The sequence below is a fragment of the Apostichopus japonicus genome, chromosome 18 (genome assembly GCF_037975245.1).
Source record: "Apostichopus japonicus isolate 1M-3 chromosome 18, ASM3797524v1, whole genome shotgun sequence".
Classification (NCBI taxonomy): Eukaryota; Metazoa; Echinodermata; class Holothuroidea; order Aspidochirotida; family Stichopodidae; genus Apostichopus; species Apostichopus japonicus.
This window is the reverse complement of record NC_092578.1, coordinates 6665001-6688431: the sequence shown is the minus strand read 5'-3', so window position 1 is coordinate 6688431 and position 23431 is coordinate 6665001. Positions and strand designations below refer to the sequence as shown.

Here is a 23431-nt window from a genome sequence, read left to right as displayed (position 1 = left end):
ATGAAATACAATTATCTTTTTTATTTATGTAACTTCAGATTAGGCCCCGCAAGGCAACATCCCACACACGTCAGTCATCTTTGGAGGTGATATATTGAATCAATACATACAGAATTGATAAGACTACGTCGCTACAAAGTGTTATTAGAAGTGAAATACATTGTTTCAAACATAAAGACTAAAGTCTGAAAAGTACAACACAACACACATTTAGAATTGAATCGCGTCTCAAAGTGACGGGCTCCCTATACGAAGACGATATAATAGGATAGGCGACCCGCAGGTCAAATCCGACCCGCGAAATAATTTCAGTCCGGCTCGCGAAAAAAAAGATCGGCCTACTATCTAGTGGCCTCTGGATATTCTACAAAAGTTCCGCCCCCTGTGTTAATCAGTCGGAGAAAATGTGGAATTTACCTGCCCTACCCCCCCCCACCCCCCGTATACCTTTGAAATTCTGTTCACGCAACTGGATATATATCTTTAGTCTCAAAAGGCACATTAGCTAGGGATATTTGAAATTTTTCTATAGACAGCTGCAGTGATGGTTAGAGATACAGGGATGATAAACCATGCAAAACTATAGTCTATATCCCTCAATCAAGAAATGGAATCATATAGCCTATAATTATGTTGGATCTATAGTGACACCAGCCTCTGTTAGTCAACGAGCGCGGCATGTCTTGTTCCGATTTTGTTCTTGACAGGTTAGTATACCAAATAAAGTTAACCCAATGATTGATTTAACAGGTCTAATAGGAGAACAAAGTCCAATTAAGTCAAAATTTCCAAGTCAAAAGACATCTACGTGCAATGTCAGAAACAATGTGTCGCGGTTAATGGAGAGATCAAATTGGTACCCGTTGGTAAAATTGTTAAACTATACTACAGGCCTAATCATGCTTGGGCCATTCTACCGCCACAGTGCTCAATCTATAGGTAAAATGAGATTTTGGTTTCTCTCTGACCGTTTAGTGCAATCAATGATTCTCTGGCCCAGGGACCCGACCTGTAAAACGAACGACGGGAAGTGGCGAAAGGGCGTACCTTGATGAATGTTAGAAAATCGCTACCTACCTGTGTATCAACTTCAATGGTTAACACGTTATTACTGTCAACAGTTAGAGACACTGGGACCGGTGGCTGCGCTGTTGATTATCATGAAATGCAAACATTAAGGTACAACTTTTCTTTTCTTTTTAAATCACAGATTAATTTGTTAATGAATCTCGTGGAAATGTTAATAGCAATGTCAATAGTCTACATGAATACAATTTATAACAGACGTGGCGGTAATTCACCATAATGCTTTATCGCAAATATATCGTTAAAGCAGATATATTATTTAGTTGATTTTGATAAATATTTTCGATCATTAAATCACATTACATTGTAAGTTATTATAGTTTGATTATTTGTTTAAGATTAATTTCAAATAAGGATTTCATTGTCGAAAACTTATTTTAGAACAAAGAATTAAATTAAATTAAAAATGTTCATTAAACGCCACCCCCCCCCCCAATGGATGCTTCCATGTTATATATTCATGAGAAACGATGAAATCAGCATTTAAAGGAATAATAAACCACACACTTACTTGCGGTGACTAGGAAAATACATCTCTGCTCACTCGTTAGTCTGAGAATCGAACAGTTTGGGAAAATGTCATTAATTGAAATTATATGATCATGAACCCTCATCCACAGTTTGCTTTTGAGAAAGACGCCTCTTATATCAATTAAACGACCCGCTAACTTTAAACTTATACACAGAGATGAAATTAAAGAGTCCATGTTAATGAATCCATGACAGATACAAACAAGCGCTACACATGTTGAACAGCCAGTTGGTACAATTTCCTAATGCTAATACCTCTCTAAACTGTACTCCAATATCATGCTTCAAAAGCACTGGTATTGACAGTACAAACAGTTCCTATCCTTGATCTGATAAAAACATGATATTCATACTGCTCGTGTTGACAATACGAGTGCTCTGAAGCTGGACATAAAACTACAGTATAGAAAAAATTGTCCCAACTGGGTGAATTGAATTTCAAAATTCTTGAATATTCTTGTTCTCTACTGGTACATGTTTTGAAGATAAACAATGCTTATTCAAATTAGTCTCAAGTCAGAGGCGGATCCCCTTTCCCAACCCCCATTACACCCATCCGACCATCCATGACACTCAAGAATTCTCCAGATTTTTTTTTCCATATTAATGATAGATAATCCGAAAAAAATACAAAAGCAACACTTCACCAAAGCATATACATATCTGATTTACAAGTTGAGAGAAAATGACATTTGAAAAGTTTACAACAAGCTCCAGAATTGTTTAGCAGTAAGAAGATGGTTTTGACGTCACATATTCACTCTGTACCCATATTCTACATATTGTACAGATACCTATTTGCGAAATCTGTATAGGTGTTCAAAATAAGGCTTGTTTTTACCAGACCAAATTTCTTACACTGATTAAGACTTGTATTGTTTCGATCCACTCATTAACTTATTTACAGATTAGGAGTAAATGCGACTAAAGCCCGGGTCACATCCTCGCGATTCAACACGCGATTCAACTCGCAATACAATTGAAGGTTGAATCGCGTAGTTAGACACGGGTATCAACTTGTTGCGCAATAAAAGTTGCGCCGTCGATTTGGGTTGATTTGCAATAGAGCAATGTCCTAATCAGCGCAACTTCTTTGAAGCAACTTTTCTGATTCGCGTGATTTTAGTTGCGAGTTGAATCGCGTGTTGAATCGCGCAGATGTGACCCGGGCTTGCCTATCAATCAAGCTCTTAGTTATTTACTTAGTAAATCGCTTGAATTCTCTAACGCTCCGTTGTTAATCACACTACAACATGCTTGGTGACCCTACATTTATTTAGGTAAATGGTCTAAAATGGTAACGGTCTGAAATATTGTTATTTTGCAATGGCTTTAAGGCTTCTTTTTTGGGAGCAGGACTCAGCGATAGAGGCTCTAGAAATAATTTGGGCCGTCTGGACAGAGTGAATCTGTGACCATGTGCGAATTGTTAAAAACTTTGGAGGCTTTCAGTTTGGTAAGTTTCAAATGTCAATTTTCTGTTGTTTTGAAGTTTTCGGGGAATTCATCATTAATAATTAAACCCTCTGGAATAGCCTTTTGTCAGTTATACAATGTCACCCTACCCCCCTCTCCCCCGCCTCTTTTAAAGAATACAAATCAGTGCCCCACGATTCACCTCAGAACTGACACCTTCGCGAGATGGCAAAACACATGTCGGCCAAGTTATGAATGTACATAGAGTAATCGGCTCTTGAAATTGTCTTCAAAATTTATATTCAGTTATGATGAAACAAAGAAAGAGAGAAAAAAAAATAAGGGGTTAATCAACGGTCTAGCGTGCGTTACTCACAGGATTAATGCACGATCGGGGGATAATGCAAGCGATGCACGAGGGCGGAGCCCGAGTGCATCCAGCGATAGCATTAACACCCGGAGTGCATTAATCATGTGAGTAACGCACGCTAGACCGTTGATTAACTCCGTTCATTCATACACTACCATTTGTGTGGGGGAAAAATCATAAAGCAAAACATTTTTGGTTACATATAACCAAAGATTTATTAAAGTGATGCCCCGTAATTTTACCGTGCGTTACTCACAGGATCAACCACGGTCAGCTGACCTGAATGGACCAATAAGATTTAGGAATCTTTACTAAGTATGAATGAACAGAAGATAAAAAGCGTGATTCATTTTACCCTCCGTTGTCTTCTGCCACAAAACAAAAGATCTGTTGCATTTGTAGGGCGTCAGTTGATGTAAACGTGACGTCGATGAAGTAGGCAAGATCAGAACCTGGGACTTGTTGAACGGAAGAGGTGGTTACACCCAGTGGAGAAACAGTATTGATTGCCACGATGCTGTTAAAGTATAGAAACATATTAATTACAGATACACAACTATGAACATTTTAAAATAAAGATACCTCAAACATTGTTTGTTCCCTATGGAAAATAGTAAAAATTAATGCAAAATCAAGCTTTTTCTCAGAAGAACAAAAGAGAGAAAAACAAGAAGAAAAAAAACGAGAAAAAAATATATAGATAGAAGAGAAGAGTAGAAATGGTCAGTAGTTTTGCTTAAAGGAGCAGTCCACAAGACATTAAAGTTATCAATAACAGGGAATCTATAATGAACAAATTACAACACAGATTTTTCCTCCACATGTGTGGTGTGGTTTCCAAAAACGAAAAGACAAAAAGGCAACAATGGAAAGGGAATAAAAGAATAGCATAAACAATAAACAATAACTTTTATTAAAGGAACATTCCAAGATAATATTCGCCTCAACTTTGTGATGGACCGATGAGAAGACAACTTTATCCTCTTTGATATGTAAAGAAGCTTTTCCTATTCTGTACAGTGAATACCAACTACACATAGACATATCACAAATTGTACTTACTGTAAAGGGAAATAGCAGTATCGAGATCTGGATATCATACTAAAGTGAACACCAAAGTAAACATTTTGTTTTATAGCCATGGATATCGCTATTACCTTTACCAAAACATATGACAAGTATACAGATAAGCTTATAAAGTTGAATGTCTATGGCAGGCCAATTAATCATAAAATAAATGCATGTATATATACCTTCTGGTTGGGTTAGAAACAACGGCTTCAATACGAGTCGTAAACGTACTGCCAGTGGGAACAGCAATGCAAGATTCTCCCGGTAGTACGACGGGGTCGAAGGTGGGTGCTTCCGCACAAGAACCGTCACCTAAGAATACTTCGAACAGAAACTGCAAAGGAATGCTACTCAAAGGTGTTGTACTTGAAGGATTGATGAAATCTTCAATCTGGAACGCTGCTCCAAACAAGCCTATCTCAGTCGGTGTCCAGGTTAAGATACACGTGTCCTGTGAATGCCAGTCAAAGGTAAATATATAACGCAAACTATAGTGAACAGATTGTGAAAGAAGATCAATCAATATATCAACCAAACGTTCAAGTATCCATCCATTCATATATTAATCAATCCATCTATCTATCCATCCATTATCCACCCACCCATTCATCGATCCAGCCACCCACCCATCCATCCATCCACCATCCATACATTCATCCATTCATTCATCCATCCACCCATCCATCCATCCACCCATCCATCCGTCTATCCATCCATCCATCCATTCATTCATCAATCAATCCATCTATCTATCCATCCATTATCCACCCACCCATTCATCGATCCATCAGCAACCTACCCATCCATCCACCATCCATCCATCCACCAACCAACCAACCCACCCACGCACCCACCCACCCACCCACCCGTCCACTCGTCCACCCGTCCACTTGCCATCTATCCAGAATTCATTCATCCATCCATCCACCAACCCACCCATCCGTCCACCCGCCGTCTATCCGGAATTCATCCTTCCATCCATCCATCCGTCCATCCATCCATCCATCCATTCATACATCAATCAATCTATCTATCTATCCATCCATTATCCACCCACCCATTCATCGATCCAGCCACCAACCTACCTATCCATCCACCATCCATCCAAACATCCATCCACCAACCCACCCACCCGTCCACCTGCCATCTATCCAGAATTCATCCTTCAACCCATCCATCCGTCCATCCGTACATCCTTTTAGAGTGATATAAACGGTTTTCGTCCAAGACAGAAACTTGTGTGTACCACAGTCGTAATGGAATTCGTTAGATCTACGAATCCCCGCACATAGGACATAATTTCACAATTCCCTGTGCTATTGTTTTTTCCAAGATATTATCTCCGGCATGCTTCTGTGTTTCATTTAACTATCAAGTTTTGACACTTTTTCTAAACACCAGGGGGTCCAGAACCAGGTTTGGCACAGGAGAGAAATGTCACTGGGCCCACATTTTGAAGTCTTCATTTCTCCTTAAGCGATTATATTATGAAAATGAAATGCTTTATACTGTAGACTATACCATATTACCCCGGTTCCTCTCATTGACCCTTGTCCAGGGGATTGATCCCCTCACCCCTTCCCTCCCACCTCTCCATCCCCCCCCTCCATCCCGGCACCTTACCAGCCCATTCGTGAGACGTTCAAAACAGTACACAAACCTCGTTAAGAATAGAAAGATTTCCACAAATTGACCCGCACTCGTCATTGGTATCTACAGCATATCTGCATCTGACCGTATCCCCGTCAGGGTCAGTCACTGTATTAATTAATTAAGCGAATGAAATTAATTAATTCAAATCCCAGTTAAGCAATAAAAAAAATATATAAAAAGGTACAATTTTTGTTACTTTTCATCGGTATAACAGGTTGGTTGATTCAAGTACCCATTTGACGCGTATGAATGCTACACACAGTGTGGTTGAGACTATATAGTAATCAATGTGTTGTAATAGTTATTGATAAGTGAAACCGCGAGCAAGACATTTTATTTAGATGATTTTTATGGTGTAGTCCTACGTTTGAAGTTCGATCATTTTGGGGCACATTCTTGGGTTACCAAAAAAACAAATCATCGTTAAGATGGCGCCATTTTGGAACGTTACATGACGCAACGTTACTCCTAGTAACATTTCAAATTCACGTTCACGTTCTTGTTTTTGTTTTCCCTTTCCAAACAGGATGGAACATTCCGACAATATGTTAACGTTTTAAACAGTGGTAAAATATCTTAAAGCAATGCTTAGACGGTACTTATATATATTATATTTGTAACCAGAATTCACACACACACAGGATTTATGGTATTTCCTTTTAAGGAAAGCCTTGTTCGGACGTGGTAAATGACCCTACATAACACCAGTATTCGCTGTATACAAATATATATATAAATATGTATATATATATATATATATATATATATATATATATATATATATATATATAGATATATAGATATATAGATATATATATATATATATATATATATATATATATATATATATATAGATATATATATATATATATATATATATATATATATATATATATATATATATATATATATATATATATATATATATATATAGATATATAGATATATATATATATATATATATATATATATATATATATATATATATATATATATATATATATATATATATATAGATATATATATATGACGATGATGACTTTTTCTTTAAAAGTACCTCCTTATATAGCTTTCCACAGTACAATGCGCCTCAATAAAACGTGGGTGTTGGAATTCATTTCTTCTCTTTGATTAGAGCACGGTCAAAACCGGACAGAAATTACGTGTCAAAGGAACACTTGAAGCTATGTTAGTAGAACTAGTTTCATTATCCACAGCTCCAGGAATGAGAACAACGCAAATAAAACACTATTGGGGACCCTGAGAGGTATTCTTAGGACCAGCTGTGTTAAAACACAACAGGAGATCTATAAAGAAGTGGGGTTTCTTAAGAATTCTATTCTTGCCAAAGTGTTAGCAAAGTTAGCGCCCTTAAAACCTGAAGTCGGGCGATTAGCAATACCAGTGGGAAAAAAATATGTAACAATGGTTATCAAAACCTCTGATGTTTGCTTACTCTCAGCAGGAAGGTGGAGGGGATTTTCCCCCACCCCTTTTGTCAACCTCTCATAAAATATATGATAAGAATATATATATATATATATATATATATTATATATCTTATCCGTAAATGATCATGACGGGTCGTGAGTATAAATTTAAGTTTCTTTCCCAGTAAATTATTTAATATCCCACCCGACTGCCCAGTTGAAAGCAGAGACGAAGTATTTATCTTGCCGTCCATAATTTTGTTCTTTGTTTCAATGGTTGAGAATACGCGGCGATTCACAGTATCGTTAAAGTTCTCCACTTTTATTCTTCTAAATGTAATCATCAGATACACATTAAAGCGTTAATTAAGGAATGCCGAATGTGTCAAAACGTTTGATTTTTTTTTTTTTTTTTTTTTACATACGAAAATATTTATTGAAAATATATAGTGCAATATAGCATCATCGTATAAATCATGGCTCCCATGGTTTGCAATTATGAAAGAAAGACGAGAAAACCAATCACAAACAGTTTTACTGCAGTACAGTGGTGCAATTAAGTGAACTTGGAAAGCACAAACCTGGGATGACAAATATGGTGGGACAGTTTAGTTGGATTCGAACTATTGGCATGTTTGAGGTTGTCGGAGAAGAATTAATCCGCCCGTTATCCGGTCGCGGTCTGAGATCCACCCTTGACCGGATGACCCATCGTCCGTTGCCTCCATTAGCCAGTGAGATCCAGTTTCGCCCTTCGTAGCTGCGACATGAAACGACAACTCACGTGGTTATAATACTATATATATATATATATATATATATATATATATATATATATATATATATATATATATATATATATATTTATATATATATATATATATATATATATATATATTCATAACTGTTCATGAATGTGTGTAATAACGTGATCCCATGCATGGCACGCCAAATAAGCAATACATCAAATTTGCACTGAGAAACTTCGGTAGTGCATGATATCAACAAGCCCAATACAATATATTTGACATTCACATTCTTTCATAATAGATATAAAGTATATGGAAAACACAGAGCAGAAAATACAGTATTTTACTAGAAAAACCGTAAACTATCTCTCCATCTTGATAATCGGTGTTCGTTATAAAAGCGAAGCTATACATGAGGACCAACAATGCTTCTACATGGTCGTACAAAAAGCATGTCCGTATGCAATATTTGAAAAATCCACATTTTCCAGGTTAGAGAATTACCTTTCGTGTTTCGGTATAGACATCAACAAGAACTTAATTAAAACAAGTTTGATATGATTGCAAAATATAGCATAATTATGTATTTAAGCATTCTTATATTAATTCAAAAATTGACCTCTACCCTGCAGGACGCTGTTAAATAGGTTCACACCTCAAGTTAGTGAACCCACCGCCTCATAGAAAATCCAGAGTATACTGGCCTGAAAAGTCATTCTGTGTTCCTCGCCCACCCCAATCCTTTCCCTCCCCTTAACATATCCCAACTGATTAAATGGTAAAGTTTTTTTTTAATGTGTTTTTCTTCAGTGTGGCTTGTGCTCATACATATCGAATGCACGTTAACTTTGTGAACAGGATCCAGGTGCCGTCCCATATATACCCACATATATTGCCATGCCCCTATATATAAACAGGACAGTGAATTAACACACAGTTGTTTCCAATTGAATATTATAATATATTTCATATACTCACAAGACTTCAAATGTGTTAGTATCCGGGTTAAATGTAGATTCTCCTAAGCCAGTCGTCCAATCGGCTTCTACACTGAAATCCGTACACCTGTAATCAAAATTATCATTGAGAGCTGTACAACCGTTGTCACATCTTAGACTGCCCTCACCAGGATTAATCGCACCGGAGGCAACAGTATTGTTATCGCAGGCATGATCTGCGCTGAAAGAGGACCTGAACGCGACTCGGTAGTTGAAGATTAACTAAAAGCAAAAAAAAAAAAAAAAAACAGACCAAAAAATATATACAATTGTATAGCGAGTCTGGAGAAAAATGGTGGTAATAATAGTATAGTTCTATATATACACAGCGAATACAATATCTGTGCATGTTCATAATGTAAACTGTGAGAATGATCAAAGTACCACACCTATAACAGTGCAAATATATTTGCTTCAGTTCCGTATTTATCCAACGCAGTAAGTTATTGGTGAACAGATTATGACCATACAATATGACCCCGCCAAGAGACCCCCCCCCCCCACTTCACCTGTTCATTATACATGTATAGCCCATCTGTAATTCCTAAATGATCAACATGTATAGCAGAAATTTAGAAATTCATTCGCGAGAATTAAAAAAAAAAAGAGAATTTGTTTCAGAAAACAGTGTATAGTATTACGTGCTATAAATGTGTTTTTAGTTCTCGAGATATGTACCATTTTACTGGAATGCTATATTGAATCAATCTAGCCTACAGCCTCGGTCACCATGTATGTGACGTACAACTGTTTCTCACCAGAGAAACAAATTTGCCATGTTCCCATCCAGTGTCCCTCCTCACCACCTCATCCAACCGAAGCATTATTCATGTCCAACCTAAACAATTACTTAAAAAAGCGGTTCATACATAGTTTAGATGAAGTATATACCACCTGCTTCAATAAAAAAAAATGTTACCCTTAAAAGAAAGAATCAAAATTTCGAATTTTACTATACTTTTGTTTTTAAATAATAAGACTTATGTAGTAAACAAATTCGTGATCAGACATTTATCATGTGATAGTTCATAAAGAAAGTTAATACGACTTATTTAAATTGTAACTATATTACAAATTTCATTTCATCCATTCATTTCATTCAGTCCTGCGTTACTATTCAGCACATTTATGTTAAGTTTTCAAGAAAAGTTGAGTGTTTATTTCACTTTTTTTTTACCGAATCAGTCTTCCCTTAAGCATGTATGTGCAGGCGCGTAGCCAGGAATTTGCCTAGGGAGGGGCGAACCTGTAGGCAAACTATCAGAGCCGTATATATGGCTCTGCAAACTATCCAAGCGTAGCGCCACCATGAATTGGCGCGAAGCGCACAAGAAATTTTGGCCGCAAATGCCTCCCAAATCGCTGGAAATGGCACTTCCCAGGCCTTGTAAGTTGCATCAATAAGCATTTTCTGTTTTGAAATTACTAGCGATATCATAAAAACATACCAAAGAAAAAATGCTCAAAGGGGGGGGGGGGGAGGGGCGGTCGCCCCTTGGCTACGCGCCTGTGCATGTGTGTGGTTATCACTAAAGTATCATTGTCTATAGGCGGCAGAATATCAGAATCTATAAGTGAAATTGAATAATGTCATAGATTGGTCACTCGGTGGCTGGTTGTAATAAATAACATGTAAGGAACGCCAGTTTCAATAATGCAAAGTAAGTAAACCTGACCATATATTTACTCTTCAGATTTCTCAGTCATGTTTACACTAGTCTTATTTTCTGTTCCGTGGATTTGGTGCTTCATGGGTGCGCCTAGAGTTTGCACCTCAGCCTAGATTTTTGTGTTTCAACATAGAACTCTTACGTAATAGCTCCGTGTTTATATGGAAGGATGAAGTTACCATGGAAACGATATATTTAATAAATGTAAGTGTCTTACGTCACTTTGACTGTCGATGGCAAAAACGAGCTGGTTTGTTGCTCATTGCGCTGGGTTTTTTTTTCTTAAAAGCAATTGTTTCTAACAATTTCCAATGATACGTTCTTTCGTTCATTCGTTCATTTACATACTTGCTTTATCATGAGAGTACAATGAGTATTTATGAAATAGGCAAAAATATTTGTAACTGAAATGCTGCATGGCCATAGGTTAAAAACAATTTTTCTGAGTTGTGTTTGATAATTATTGGATATTATTCGAAAAAAATCCCATAGCAATGTATTTCATGTAAGCTTGCTTAGTAAATCTTCTTACAAAATGTGACGTCAAAGTTAATTTAGTTTTATACTATTTCATTTTTTGTACAAGTTAAGGATTGAAACGACTTGAATATAATCTTATCAACTAAACTTGGTGCCAAAAAAAAATCAATAAATATAATTGAGGGGAGTATAAGTTCGATCAATGCAATTTTCATTTGCAAAACGAGAGAAACAACTTTCCATATTTATTTTCCATTGTCTAAAAATTACCCAGTCAGTTTTTCGTTATTCATTTACTTTCATAATCAATACTAAATTGATAGCTTTGGAAATGTTGCAGACCCCAAACTCAAAAATACAAACGCAAACGCAACTACAAAAATAAAAATAAATATACCAAAATACGCCCCCCCCCCCCCCCAAAAAAAAACGACAAAATGTTAAAAAAAAATTTCATTGGTATATTTTGAAATAATAATGAATTGGTTAAAAAAGGCGTTACTAGCATATTTTTCTTACACTCTCCCTGATTCATAGAATAAGAAAACTATATTGTTATGATCGTATCTAATATTTACATTGTGGGGAAATAGTAATATTTTTTTTCTTTAAACAGAATTATCTGCTTTATTAGCCAATAGTATTTAAATATACCCACCGTAGGAAAAGTACCAGGCGCGACCGGCAAATTGCTGATGGGTCTCCAAGTAATCACACCCCCTCTGAAGTGAGATCCGTCCACAAAGCCAAGAGAGCAGAGGCCCAAAATAACCGTTAAAAGTCTACTTAACGCCATCTTTAACGTCAGTGGTTGTATGATGGAGGCAAAATACAGAAGATTTCCGCCAGTTGGAGGTCGCCGTCAGTCTGAAAACAGATCAACAGTATTTCAGGTGTTGGTGGATTTTAGTTAAACAAGAACAGTCTGAGCATGCCCAGTATATAGGACAAGTGTTACGCCTCAGCAGTTATATAGGTTAGTTTTCTTCTGAATCAAATTTTCCTTTTTCTCTAATATTTTGTCGTATCATCGTAAATCTCAAATCTACCTCTGTCTTATGTTTTTGGACATGTTTTTATAGTTGCTGCAACCCATGTACGTAACATGTGACCTAATATTTCAACGTGTGATGTGAGTTTAATACCATTTAAGTTCCTCTTCATGAAACAAAAAATGATTCGATCAAAATTAAAAATTCCATATTACCAGTTAAGATTGGTAAACTCATCTAATATCAAATTAACTAAACCTGCAGTGCCATGAACTTTGCCAGTGTTAACACCCCTAAGCAATTGAAAATACTTTTTTTTACTCCTTTTTACAATAGCTGCGGATGGACTTACTCTTATCTGTTTTTACCTCCATGCTCTTATGCATAAACCTATATATAGTCTATAGTCTGCAACTTCGTATTCCCTGGGGTCCTGCCTCGCACCCACACACACACACCCATCCACACGCCCACCCACCCAGACACCAGGTTTAGAAACGCCAAAAGGTTTGTTTGCACAAGGCCTTTAAGTTCTTGTACAAGGCCTTTAGGTTTTTGCACGCCATGCATCAAGCGATGCTTCTTTGAATTCATTTAAACTGTTAAAACAGACTGATATAATCATTTAACATTTTCATTGAGTTAAGAAAGTGGCAAAAGGGAACCTAAGATCAACCGTTCTATATATTGCCTACATATAGCGATTAACCACATATATGTGTACATTGCAAGGGCGGCGGAACCGGGGGGGCACAGGGGCACGTGCCCCCCCCCCACTTTTCTTCAGGTTAAAAATGTGCCCTTTTTCTACATAAAAATTGAGGTGTCTCAAGTTAGCAAGAGGCCAGGGAACTAGAATGAACACTTGGGAAGGGCCGTTACCGGCCATCTGAGGGGTTTGTAAAACCAATTTTTTTCTTGTACGCTCCGCGCCAACCATAGGCGTACGAGGCGGGGGGGGGGGGGAGGACAAGAAATTCGGGCAAATTTCCTGGAAAATTCGGGCAGCCTAAGAGGAGAAAAAATATATATATATATATATATATTTTTTTTTTTTAGGCTGCCCGAATTTTTCAGGACTTTTGCCCGAATTTCTTGTCATCTGGAAATATATATATAAATATGCAATAGCTTGCCCGAATCTTTTTCAAATTTTTGCCCGACAATTCCATGATTTTCTTTATTTAGCATCATGATGCCCGAATATTTCCGTGTAACACCGTAAGCGCAGTTCATCTGGGCTACCACGCTTTTTGCACGATCAATTTTTTTCTAACTAGTCAAATGTTTACCTGGACCAAGGGCGGCGGAACCGGGGGGCACAGGGGGCACGTGCCCCCCACTTTTCCTCAGGTTAAAAATGTGCCTTTTTTCTACATAAAAATTGAGGTGCCTCAAGTTAGCAAGAGGCCAGGGAACCAGAATGAACACTCGGGAAGGGCCGTTTCCAGCCATCTGAGGGGTTTGTAAAACCAAAAATTTTATAGTACGCTCCGCGCCAACTGATGGTGGCGCTCCGCTCAGATAGTCGTGCATACAACTTTGCAAATCCAGGCTAAGCCTGTGACTTTTAATGAATTTCTGTGGGTCAAACTCAAAGCTATTTCGAATGGAAAAAAATTGTTAAGATATTAACAAGAAAAAAACTCTAATTCCGAAGATTCCTACATTAGCAACTAGCATGATTTCACCTCATTTTGTCTCAAAAGAAAACTTGTTCCTTGTTTCCCAATTTGCACATTGGATATTGCAGTGCTAGTATGCATATTTTCCTTGAGGGGGGGGGGGGGGGCTTGATGGAGTGATGTGTATACGCAAATAAGATAATACAATGAGAGTTATAAAGGGTACTTAAATATAAGGCTGCATCAGTCCAATCGAATTTCTGCAAAGTGCCCTTTGATGTTGGTGCCCCCCAGATTAAGAGTGCTTCCGCCGCCCTTGGTACATTGACACTATAGGGTTCTTTGTAACAGGGTCAGACGTATTTTGTTAAGTAATGCATAATAACGATACTTATTATAAATTCCATAGTCGATACCTAACATTTCGTTGACAGGCCAACGGGGGGTGTTTGGTTAATCTATCTTGTTCTGCAAACAGTCGTTAATATTGACATAACGAGGCCTAACGCTATACCCACTGGGTTGAAAAATTTAGACATACATCGCCAACCATATATGCATTCACACACACACACAAACAGAGACGAAAAAGCAAGTAACTAGAATTTTATAAGCTGAAGAAAAATAGGTGACAGGTTGGAAGTCTTTCTGCTGAACAATCACAAACAAGTCTATAACAACCGATAAGCATATTTACATGTATTAGGGCAGGTCAATGAAACTTTACAGACAAACCTACTTAATGAAGGAATATTCGGTCTGTACAAAACAAATCAATATTTGTAGTTCTCGGTGGCGTCTGTCTATATAGTTATACAGTTAGATACTGCACAATATGACAACAATTGTGTTCAAATTTGCTGTAGTCAAATTACTAAAAATACACTGCCATATACACTGTGGTATATAGTGAGACTGGAAGACTTGTTACATAACTCTCATCCAGTGACCCCTTGTAGATTAACACCACTAAATAGTCGACAGGCGAGATAGAAAAACAAAACGTGTCTATTACTGACAGGTTATTGACACAGTAACACGTACACACACACTAAATATAATACAGCGTTATCATATATAGGCCTATATATATATATATATATATATATATATATATATATATATATATATATATATATTCATAATGAATGTCTAGCAAGTGGTATGACAGATATATAGTAAATAAATAAAGAATAAAACACCAGAAAAAAATTCCACTTCACGACCGGTTTCGTCCTTTTTGGACTCATCAGGCGAAGGTAGGAATCGAATCCCCGGATCTTGTGTCACAAACCGAATTCCGTACCACTCGACTACAGTGATTCTATACTGGTGTGTGAATGCGTATAAATTGACTTTGTATACTGCCATTGAGAACGTATTACCAAAGTGTTATGATTGTACAGAGTGCACCCCTGGTGCTTTGAATCCTACAATATTACACAGAATAACCACTCTTTCTAGGCAAGCCAAGCCGTAAATAAAAAATGAATGTGTAGCAATTGGTATGACAAATATGTAGTAAATAAATAAAGAATAACACACCAGAAAAATTCCACTTCACGACCGGTTTCGTCCTTTTGGGACTCATCAGGCGAAGGTAGGAATCGAATCCCCGGATTTTTTTCTCGAATCCCCGAAGTTCGTACCACTCGACCACAGTGCACCAGGGGTGCACTCTGTACAATCATAACACTTGGGTAATACGCCCTCAATATCAGTATACAAAGTCAATTTATACGCATTCACACACCAGTAGAATCAGTGTGTTCAGGGTTCGATTCCTACCTTCGACTGATGATTCCCATTGGACGCAACCGGTCGTGTAAAGTGGAATATTTCTGTTGTGTTGATCTTATAGCTCCTTTGTAGTTTTGTGGTGGTACATATGTATGTATCCCCGCCCCCCCCATAAGAAAAAAATAAAATTTGTTATTCAGCACATCCTTGAGTGCAGACCTGACAAATTCAACGACTCCACGGTTACACGCCTTCATTTTCAAACCTTGGCACAGCCCCAAACTAAGACATGTTCTCTATAGACTCTGCATTATTTTCACCAAATAATTTGAAATTATAGAGAATACTTATTATGATTTTATTAAATTCTAAAACAACTCTTCTACCTTATATACCTTAACATAATGCTTTAATCGTATGCAAAACTCCATTTTTTTTTTTAAATAATTTTTTTGATTATTTTTTATTTATTCATTTGGTAGGTGGCTATATATGGCTTATCGATTTCATAAACGCAACACGACATGATGTGTAAAGTAAGAAATTCCTATCAAAAAAAAGGCAACCAAACGAAACCATGCTATATATCTGGATACAAATAAACAAATGGAAAGGTCAGTTTTATTGCGGTTAGTTCACGCCAATTGGCAGTATAAAATCAAACATAATTTGAGACCTTTCAAATCTGAACACTAGCCTAATATGTTAAAAGTTTGCTCTCAACCCACGCTAAAAGTATTTTATTGAATACGCCAGTAATTGAATGAACCATGGAGCGTAATATCGTTTTTAAATTACTTGTTCACTTTAAGAATGACATCACAGAATTTACAAAGTTTTTGACAGGCTTTTATCAGAATAAATTCTATTGTTATAAGCATAATAAGGTAGGGGGGGGGGAGGGGTACTTGGATTTGACAATCGACAAAAGAACGGTTCCTAAAATCTCAGTATAAAACCACCCCTGTGTGTGTGTGATCAGCTTGTTTGATATAATGAGGAAAATGCACACTAAAAGATGCAACCAGTTGATAGAATTTTGCTATCCAGTTAATATTTAGAATCGTGTGTAAAGTTTTATACATGAGAATAAAGCTGGCTAGATATTTACAATAGCTGGTTGCGTATATTATAAGGTGTTATTTAGTGCACTCACATCTTACTTCACGAAAAGATCAAGTAATGAAGTAAAATGACCTGACCCCATCGTCGGCTTCACAAGATCCGCTCCCAACCATTGCAACCCAAAGGAAAAATAAAGTAGAAATAATTATTACTAACGAAAAACTGAAACAAAAGATAAGAAGACGAAATAATAAAGGTATAATGTATTTTCAGCACGTGAAATGTTGCATATAGTGATAGCTGTATATATAATATACAAATGGAGGGTATAGTTAACAAAGAGCAAATACTGCATGTTAAAGCCGCGTCTTTTGTGTGTTCATTGTTTCAACAATTTGATCAAATCTACTAGGTTTTACTCAATTTAAGATTGACCCCCCCCCCCCACACACGCACACACGTTGAATTCGACTCCCATTATAGGTGGGACAGGGGGTTGTCCTTCCACAGAAAAGCATTCAACGTTTTCACGGCAAAGTGTTCATTCTGAGGCATATTTAGACTATATATATATTATTACGTCTGTATATGTAACTCTAAAGATAAGATTGTGCTTATATGCCAAGTCATTTGTGATGTGCGGTTCAAAAGGGGGTGGGGTAGTAGCAATGGTCTTATGTTAAAAGTCCCCCTACTGAACTATTTTCCCCCTGCCCCTCCACCTCCCCCTGCACACCGTTGTCTTGAATGATTCCACCGTCATTTCCTCGCACGTTACATCCATTCAGTGGATCATAGCGGTTAAGCGACTTTGCCCTTCCAAGTACAAATACGAGGGAAAATGGGAGCGGAAATTGGAGGCAAAATGGGTGGGGAAAGATGAAGTGAAAGGGGTGGGGAAAGGAGAGGGGGAAAGTGGGGAGGGAGATGAAGGAAGTGAAGGATAGAGGAAAGCTGCTGGGCTACTATTTTGAATAATATGCATAATTTCGCCGTTTTTTTAATACTTTTGTGAAAATTGCATGTGCAAAAAGTGGGTAATGATGAATGGCGCCTATTGCCGTTCCCCCACCACCACATATCTATTGCCATATGCCATTGGTCAATGATAATGTTAGACTGTTTGTTTTAATTATTGAATAAAATACTAATATCGTACGCAAAAAGGGTTGAATTATATATGATTCTTCTTTAATCAAAATGAGCTTATAAACAATGTATGCTATACAAACGTAATACATGTTTTTACTTACAGTGATTACTTAATATTTGTACATGTTTTGTTTGTATCCTTGTAAATTGTTACTGTATGTAGTTATAAGAACAAACAAACGATCTAATACGCAGTCTGCTCTTCAATGGCGTCTCATGTTACCATACTTACAAAATCATTAGATCCCCGTCACCCCAACCCATTCTTCCCAATGCAGCAAACTAAAAAAACATCATGGTACTCTACCCAACCCATTCACCCACCGGTCCTTCCTTTCATCCTTTCATCCATCCTCCCATCCATCCATCCTCCCATCCATCCATCCTTCCATCCATCCATCCTTCCATCCATCCTTCCTTCCATCCATCCATCCATCCATCCATCCATCCATCCATCCATCCATCCATCCATCCATCCATCCATCCATCCATCCATCCATCCATCCATCCATCCATCCATCCATCCATCCATCCATCCATCCATCCATCCATCCATCCATCCATCCATCCATCCATCCATCCATCCATCCATCCATCCATCCATCCATCCATCCATCCATCCATCCATCCATCCATCCATCCATCCATCCATCCATCCATCCATCCATCCATCCATCCATCCATCCATCCATCCATCCATCCATCCATCCATCCATCCATCCATCCATCCATCCATCCATCCATCCATCCATCCATCCATCCATATCCATCCATCCATCCATCCATCCATCCATCCATCCATCCATCCATCCATCCATCCATCCATCCATCCATCCATCCATCCATCCATCCATCCATCCATCCATCCATCCATCCATCCATCCATCCATCCATCCATCCATCCATCCATCCATCCATCCATCCATCCATCCATCCATCCATCCATCCATCCATCCATCCATCCATCCATCCATCCATCCATCCATCCATCCATCCATCCATCCATCCATCCATCCATCCATCCATCCATCCATCCATCCATCCATCCATCCATCCATCCATCCATCCATCCATCCATCCATCCATCCATCCATCCATCCATCCATCCATCCATCCATCCATCCATCCATCCATCCATCCATCCATCCATCCATCCATCCATCCATCCATCCATCCATCCATCCATCCATCCATCCATCCATCCATCCATCCATCCATCCATCCATCCATCCATCCATCCATCCATCCACCCACCGGTCCTTTCATTTCATCCATCCATCCATCCATCCTCCCATCCATCCATCCTTCCATCCATCCTTCCTTCCATCCATCCATCCATCCATCCATCCATCCATCCATCCATCCATCCATCCATCCTTCCATCCATCCATCCATCCATCCATCCTTCCATCCATCCATCCTTCCATCCATCCATCCATCCATATCCATCCATCCATCCATCCTTCCATCCATCCATCCATATCCATCCTTCCATCCATCCATCCAATCACACGAAGAAGGTTGCTCGTAACCTAAAATATGCAAATTCAAATTTATACTTCTTATGAAAGTTCATGGAAGTATTAAATATCTTTAATAAAATCGGATGTGACTATATCACTATAGCAACAGATGATGTGTTGCTATGGCCGCCGCCATATTACATTAATCAGGATATCTGTGTATACCATATACGTGGCTTCTAAACATCAAGTTCTTTGTTCACCCTTGTATATCCTTGTAGCCTTGTGAATCCCTTTTCAGCAAGTGCAAGATTTTTGAGTAAGTATATTTTCCTCCATCCTGTGTAGAAATAAGAAACACACACAAATCAGAAAGAAATGAATGTTCGTTTCTGCAACTTTATACTTGTACGAAGGGTAGCCATATTTAGTTTTGAATCACTCGGCGATGAGTGGTGGTTGTAGAAGTTAAAGTTGTCTCGCCGGGGGATGGGGCGGAGTGGAAAGTGTATGAGTTGTGAAGCACGTGGTTTTGCTTGGGCGAGAGGGGAGAAGGCGAGGGGGGGGGGGAGTCAGAAAAGAGGTATTAGGTGCCCTCAATCAATCAATCGAACTTAAAGGAAACCACCTATCTTTACACAGGTATATAAACTCTATAAATCTGAGACGTTTTCTATTAAATTGAAATTTCATACTACATTGCATTTATTTCGTCCAAAATAGAATTTTGTAACAACTAATGAAAAACCATGATTATTTATTTACCAATGAAAACGTGATTATATTACGTACCAAACATTCTACTACATTCCTTTAACGAAGAAATATTTTAATTATATTTTAACTGAAAGGGAATTCTTGCGTGGAATACCTTATAGAAACTTATCTTTGCCTTTGTTTGTTTTTGATGCTTTTGTTCTTCGCATTTGAATTATAAGGCACCCGATACTCATAGGTAGTACAGTAATTATACTGTTCATGTTCCACAACCGTGCATCAGTAACTACTGCGATGTGTTCGCAACACGGTAACATGGTTAAATTTTAAATTTGCAGTAAGAAAAAACTTGCCACCTGTAACACATGTTACCGTGTTACGAACACAGCGCAGTAGTTACTGAATGTACGGTTGTGGAACATGAACAGTAGTTACTGTACTAGCTATGAGTATCGGGTGCATAAGGACACTCCTTTTTTTACTATTTGCTGGTTTCTTTATATTAAAATTAAAGAATGCGCAAACACTCTAGCAAGTTTACATTAGGTTAACATTGATATATCACGTGATCACATTCTGACTAGTTCTCACGGAACAATATATGTTTTGGCAGAAGTGTTTAATGGAGCCGTGAAATCATGTTTACTCGTTGTTAAGTAGATCATTTTTTTTCTCTCTCTTTGTTGCTTTCTTAGAAGGGAATAATTTTTACCAAATTTGAACTTTAAGTTCTATTATTATAACAATATTTATTTGCACTAGGTAATTGGAGTTTTGCAAGACTACGGTTGACAAAAAGACACCATTTGAAAATTTAAATGAATTGAAAATGTCAATAGATATCGGCGTGTTGAATTGAATTATAAGTTACGATCAGTCTGGGATTATGAACGGTAAATTTATACGTGAAAACAGGGTGTGAAGACTCGCGCACAAAGAAACGTCTCATACCAGTAATCTGACATAGTTTCGAATGAGGTGTAACAGAAGTGTTAGACACCACCCTCGATCCCAGAAATCACATACAGCTTGCTACCGTCGGCAATTAGACACTAGTGTACAGTCAATACCCACAACACAGTGTACATAGCAGCGTGGACATCTGAGGTCCAGATAAAAGAAGTAACAAGGTATCACGTTTCATTACTGTCTGCATTTTGTAGCGACAGGAAAAAACGTCATTTGCATGCAACGGAAAGTTAACTTTTCAGAGCACGACACGCGGTTTGGTGCGAGTCTTCAATGCCTTTTAATACAGGATCATATCTGGTATTGTGAAGAGAAATTCATACCCGGTGGTTTACTTTTCTTGGGCTTTAAAAAGGCATTTGATTGCCTGGACTGAAATTTTATATATTCAGCATACACTCTCTTATTTTTAATTTTGGTCCACAATTTAAAACCTAGGTAAATGATCTTTATAGTACTAGTATCACCACCTGCGTCTCAAAACAATGGGTATTTGTCTAGATATTTCAGGGTCTCTCGTACATGGTGTTCGTCAGGGCTGTCCACTAAGCCCATACCTTGTCATTATATATATGTACTGAAATTCGTAGCTCTTTAATTAATTCTTACCCATCGATTAATGGTATGAACAATAATTGATGGTCCTCTCAAAATATATCAGTATCCGGGTGATGCAGATGTTATTACGGAAGTTTTATTTTTTTTTGTCTCTCTCTGTTTGAGGTGAATAATGACCTCAGTTTGTTTACGAAACTTCCTCGCTTACGATCCCTTTTTTTTAGGGGGTGGGGGTTGGGGAAGGGCTTGGCCCTCTGTTGCAACGTCGCCATTTTTACCTCAACCACTTTAACTTTTATTTAAGTAATAATTCTATATAAAGTATCTCGGTATTTTTCTCTCCGACCATAAGGATGACTTTTTCCGTTTGCTTTATACCTACCTAAGCTTTACCGCATTCAAAACTCTTCTTTTAACTGCGGTCTTTGAGAGACCTCACTCCAATTGGTAAGATGCTTTTTATCAAAACATTTGCATATTTTGGTTGAAATTCTCTCTAAAAACCAGAGCAATACATTTTATGCACAGTTCTATTCCTGTAAATGACGTTCCTCGCCCCAAGGGGGGGGGGTAAATAAATATGAGGAAAGTTATCCACGTCATAAGTTTACTTGGAAGTTTATTTTCATTATTCCGTTCATTACAGTCAGGGAGCCTAAGATTCCAATATTTTCATTTTTGTTTCCTGCGTAGGATTATAGGCTCAAATGATTATCTATTCCGTATTTCCGTATTTTAAGTAAATAACTCTCCTCTCTGTTGTTTTTTTTTTGTAATTCTGATATTGTCACTTTAAAGCTGCACATCCTTTATATATGTCCAATAGTAACAAAGTTTTGGGATGCAATTTGCACCAACTGGTTCATATAAAAAATGTAATAAATATATATATATTTACCTCCATTTCATTAATATAAGTGTGTTCAAAGTATCTCTTTCGAGATCCGGCTTAAGGAATCACAAATTATTTCGAGTTGGTTAGCATCATGTTTGATCTCTAGAGTAAGGCAAAATATGTCACCAAAAGCAGAACTTGTATTGTTCGATACAGGTGACAGACGTCTACAGTTGAATTACGACCTTCCTTAACGGTTTCGAACCTCTGGACATACAATCAGCGTCCATAGCCTAGTGCTTAGGGTGTCCGCATATACAGAGGGAGGCCCGGGTTCGAATCCCGGTGGAGGCTTGAAGTTTTTTCACCGTTCTTGAGATTCCAACTAATTACGATTTCAATTACACACACAAATATATATATATATCTATATATATATATCTATATATCTATATATATATATATATCTATATATATATATATATAAATTGATATATATATATATATAGATATATATATATATATATATATATATATATATATATATATATATATATATATATATATATTGTGAACCAGATTTTCAATATCAGCATTGAAAACACAACTTATAAGCCCTTGAGGGTGCTCATGACTCATTAATTTATAATATATATATATATATACGGAATATAACAAAGATTCAGATGTTCACTCCCTGTTGTATATATATATATATATATATATATATATATATACCTCACCTTCACTAAGCCAGGAACTTCAGCCCACAGAGAATAGTTAGGTATTACTTCCCTGCCTTCTGCTTTACGAACATATTTCATGAATAATACGCCTGCTACCAGGTACGTCACAAATATA

The 23431-nt window shown here is 37.4% G+C and overlaps 2 protein-coding genes across 3 annotated transcripts in view; both read right to left on the bottom strand.

Moving 5' to 3' along the window:
* Positions 1-12365, bottom strand: part of LOC139958973 (uncharacterized) — a 51620-nt gene extending 39255 nt beyond the window's left edge. Inside the window, exons 1-8 of one of the 2 annotated variants that reach the window (XM_071956437.1) lie at positions 12113-12365; positions 9285-9526; positions 8139-8317; positions 6135-6232; positions 4657-4925; positions 3759-3920; positions 1598-1638; positions 1078-1148 (exon numbers count right to left, since the gene is read on the bottom strand). In XM_071956437.1, coding sequence (XP_071812538.1) covers positions 1078-1148; positions 1598-1638; positions 3759-3920; positions 4657-4925; positions 6135-6232; positions 8139-8317; positions 9285-9526; positions 12113-12250 — 1200 coding nt within the window. In that variant the 5' untranslated portion in view covers positions 12251-12365. The remainder of the gene's footprint in view (positions 1-1077; positions 1149-1597; positions 1639-3758; positions 3921-4656; positions 4926-6134; positions 6233-8138; positions 8318-9284; positions 9527-12112) is intronic. The other variant, XM_071956436.1, reaches the window with a different exon arrangement.
* Positions 12366-19506: 7141 nt separating this feature from the next.
* Positions 19507-23431, bottom strand: part of LOC139958868 (uncharacterized) — a 16389-nt gene continuing 12464 nt past the window's right edge. Inside the window, exons 6-7 of the mRNA XM_071956269.1 lie at positions 23314-23431; positions 19507-19831 (exon numbers count right to left, since the gene is read on the bottom strand). The exon at positions 23314-23431 is cut by the window's right edge and continues 9 nt beyond it. Coding sequence (XP_071812370.1) covers positions 19751-19831; positions 23314-23431 — 199 coding nt within the window. The 3' untranslated portion in view covers positions 19507-19750. The remainder of the gene's footprint in view (positions 19832-23313) is intronic.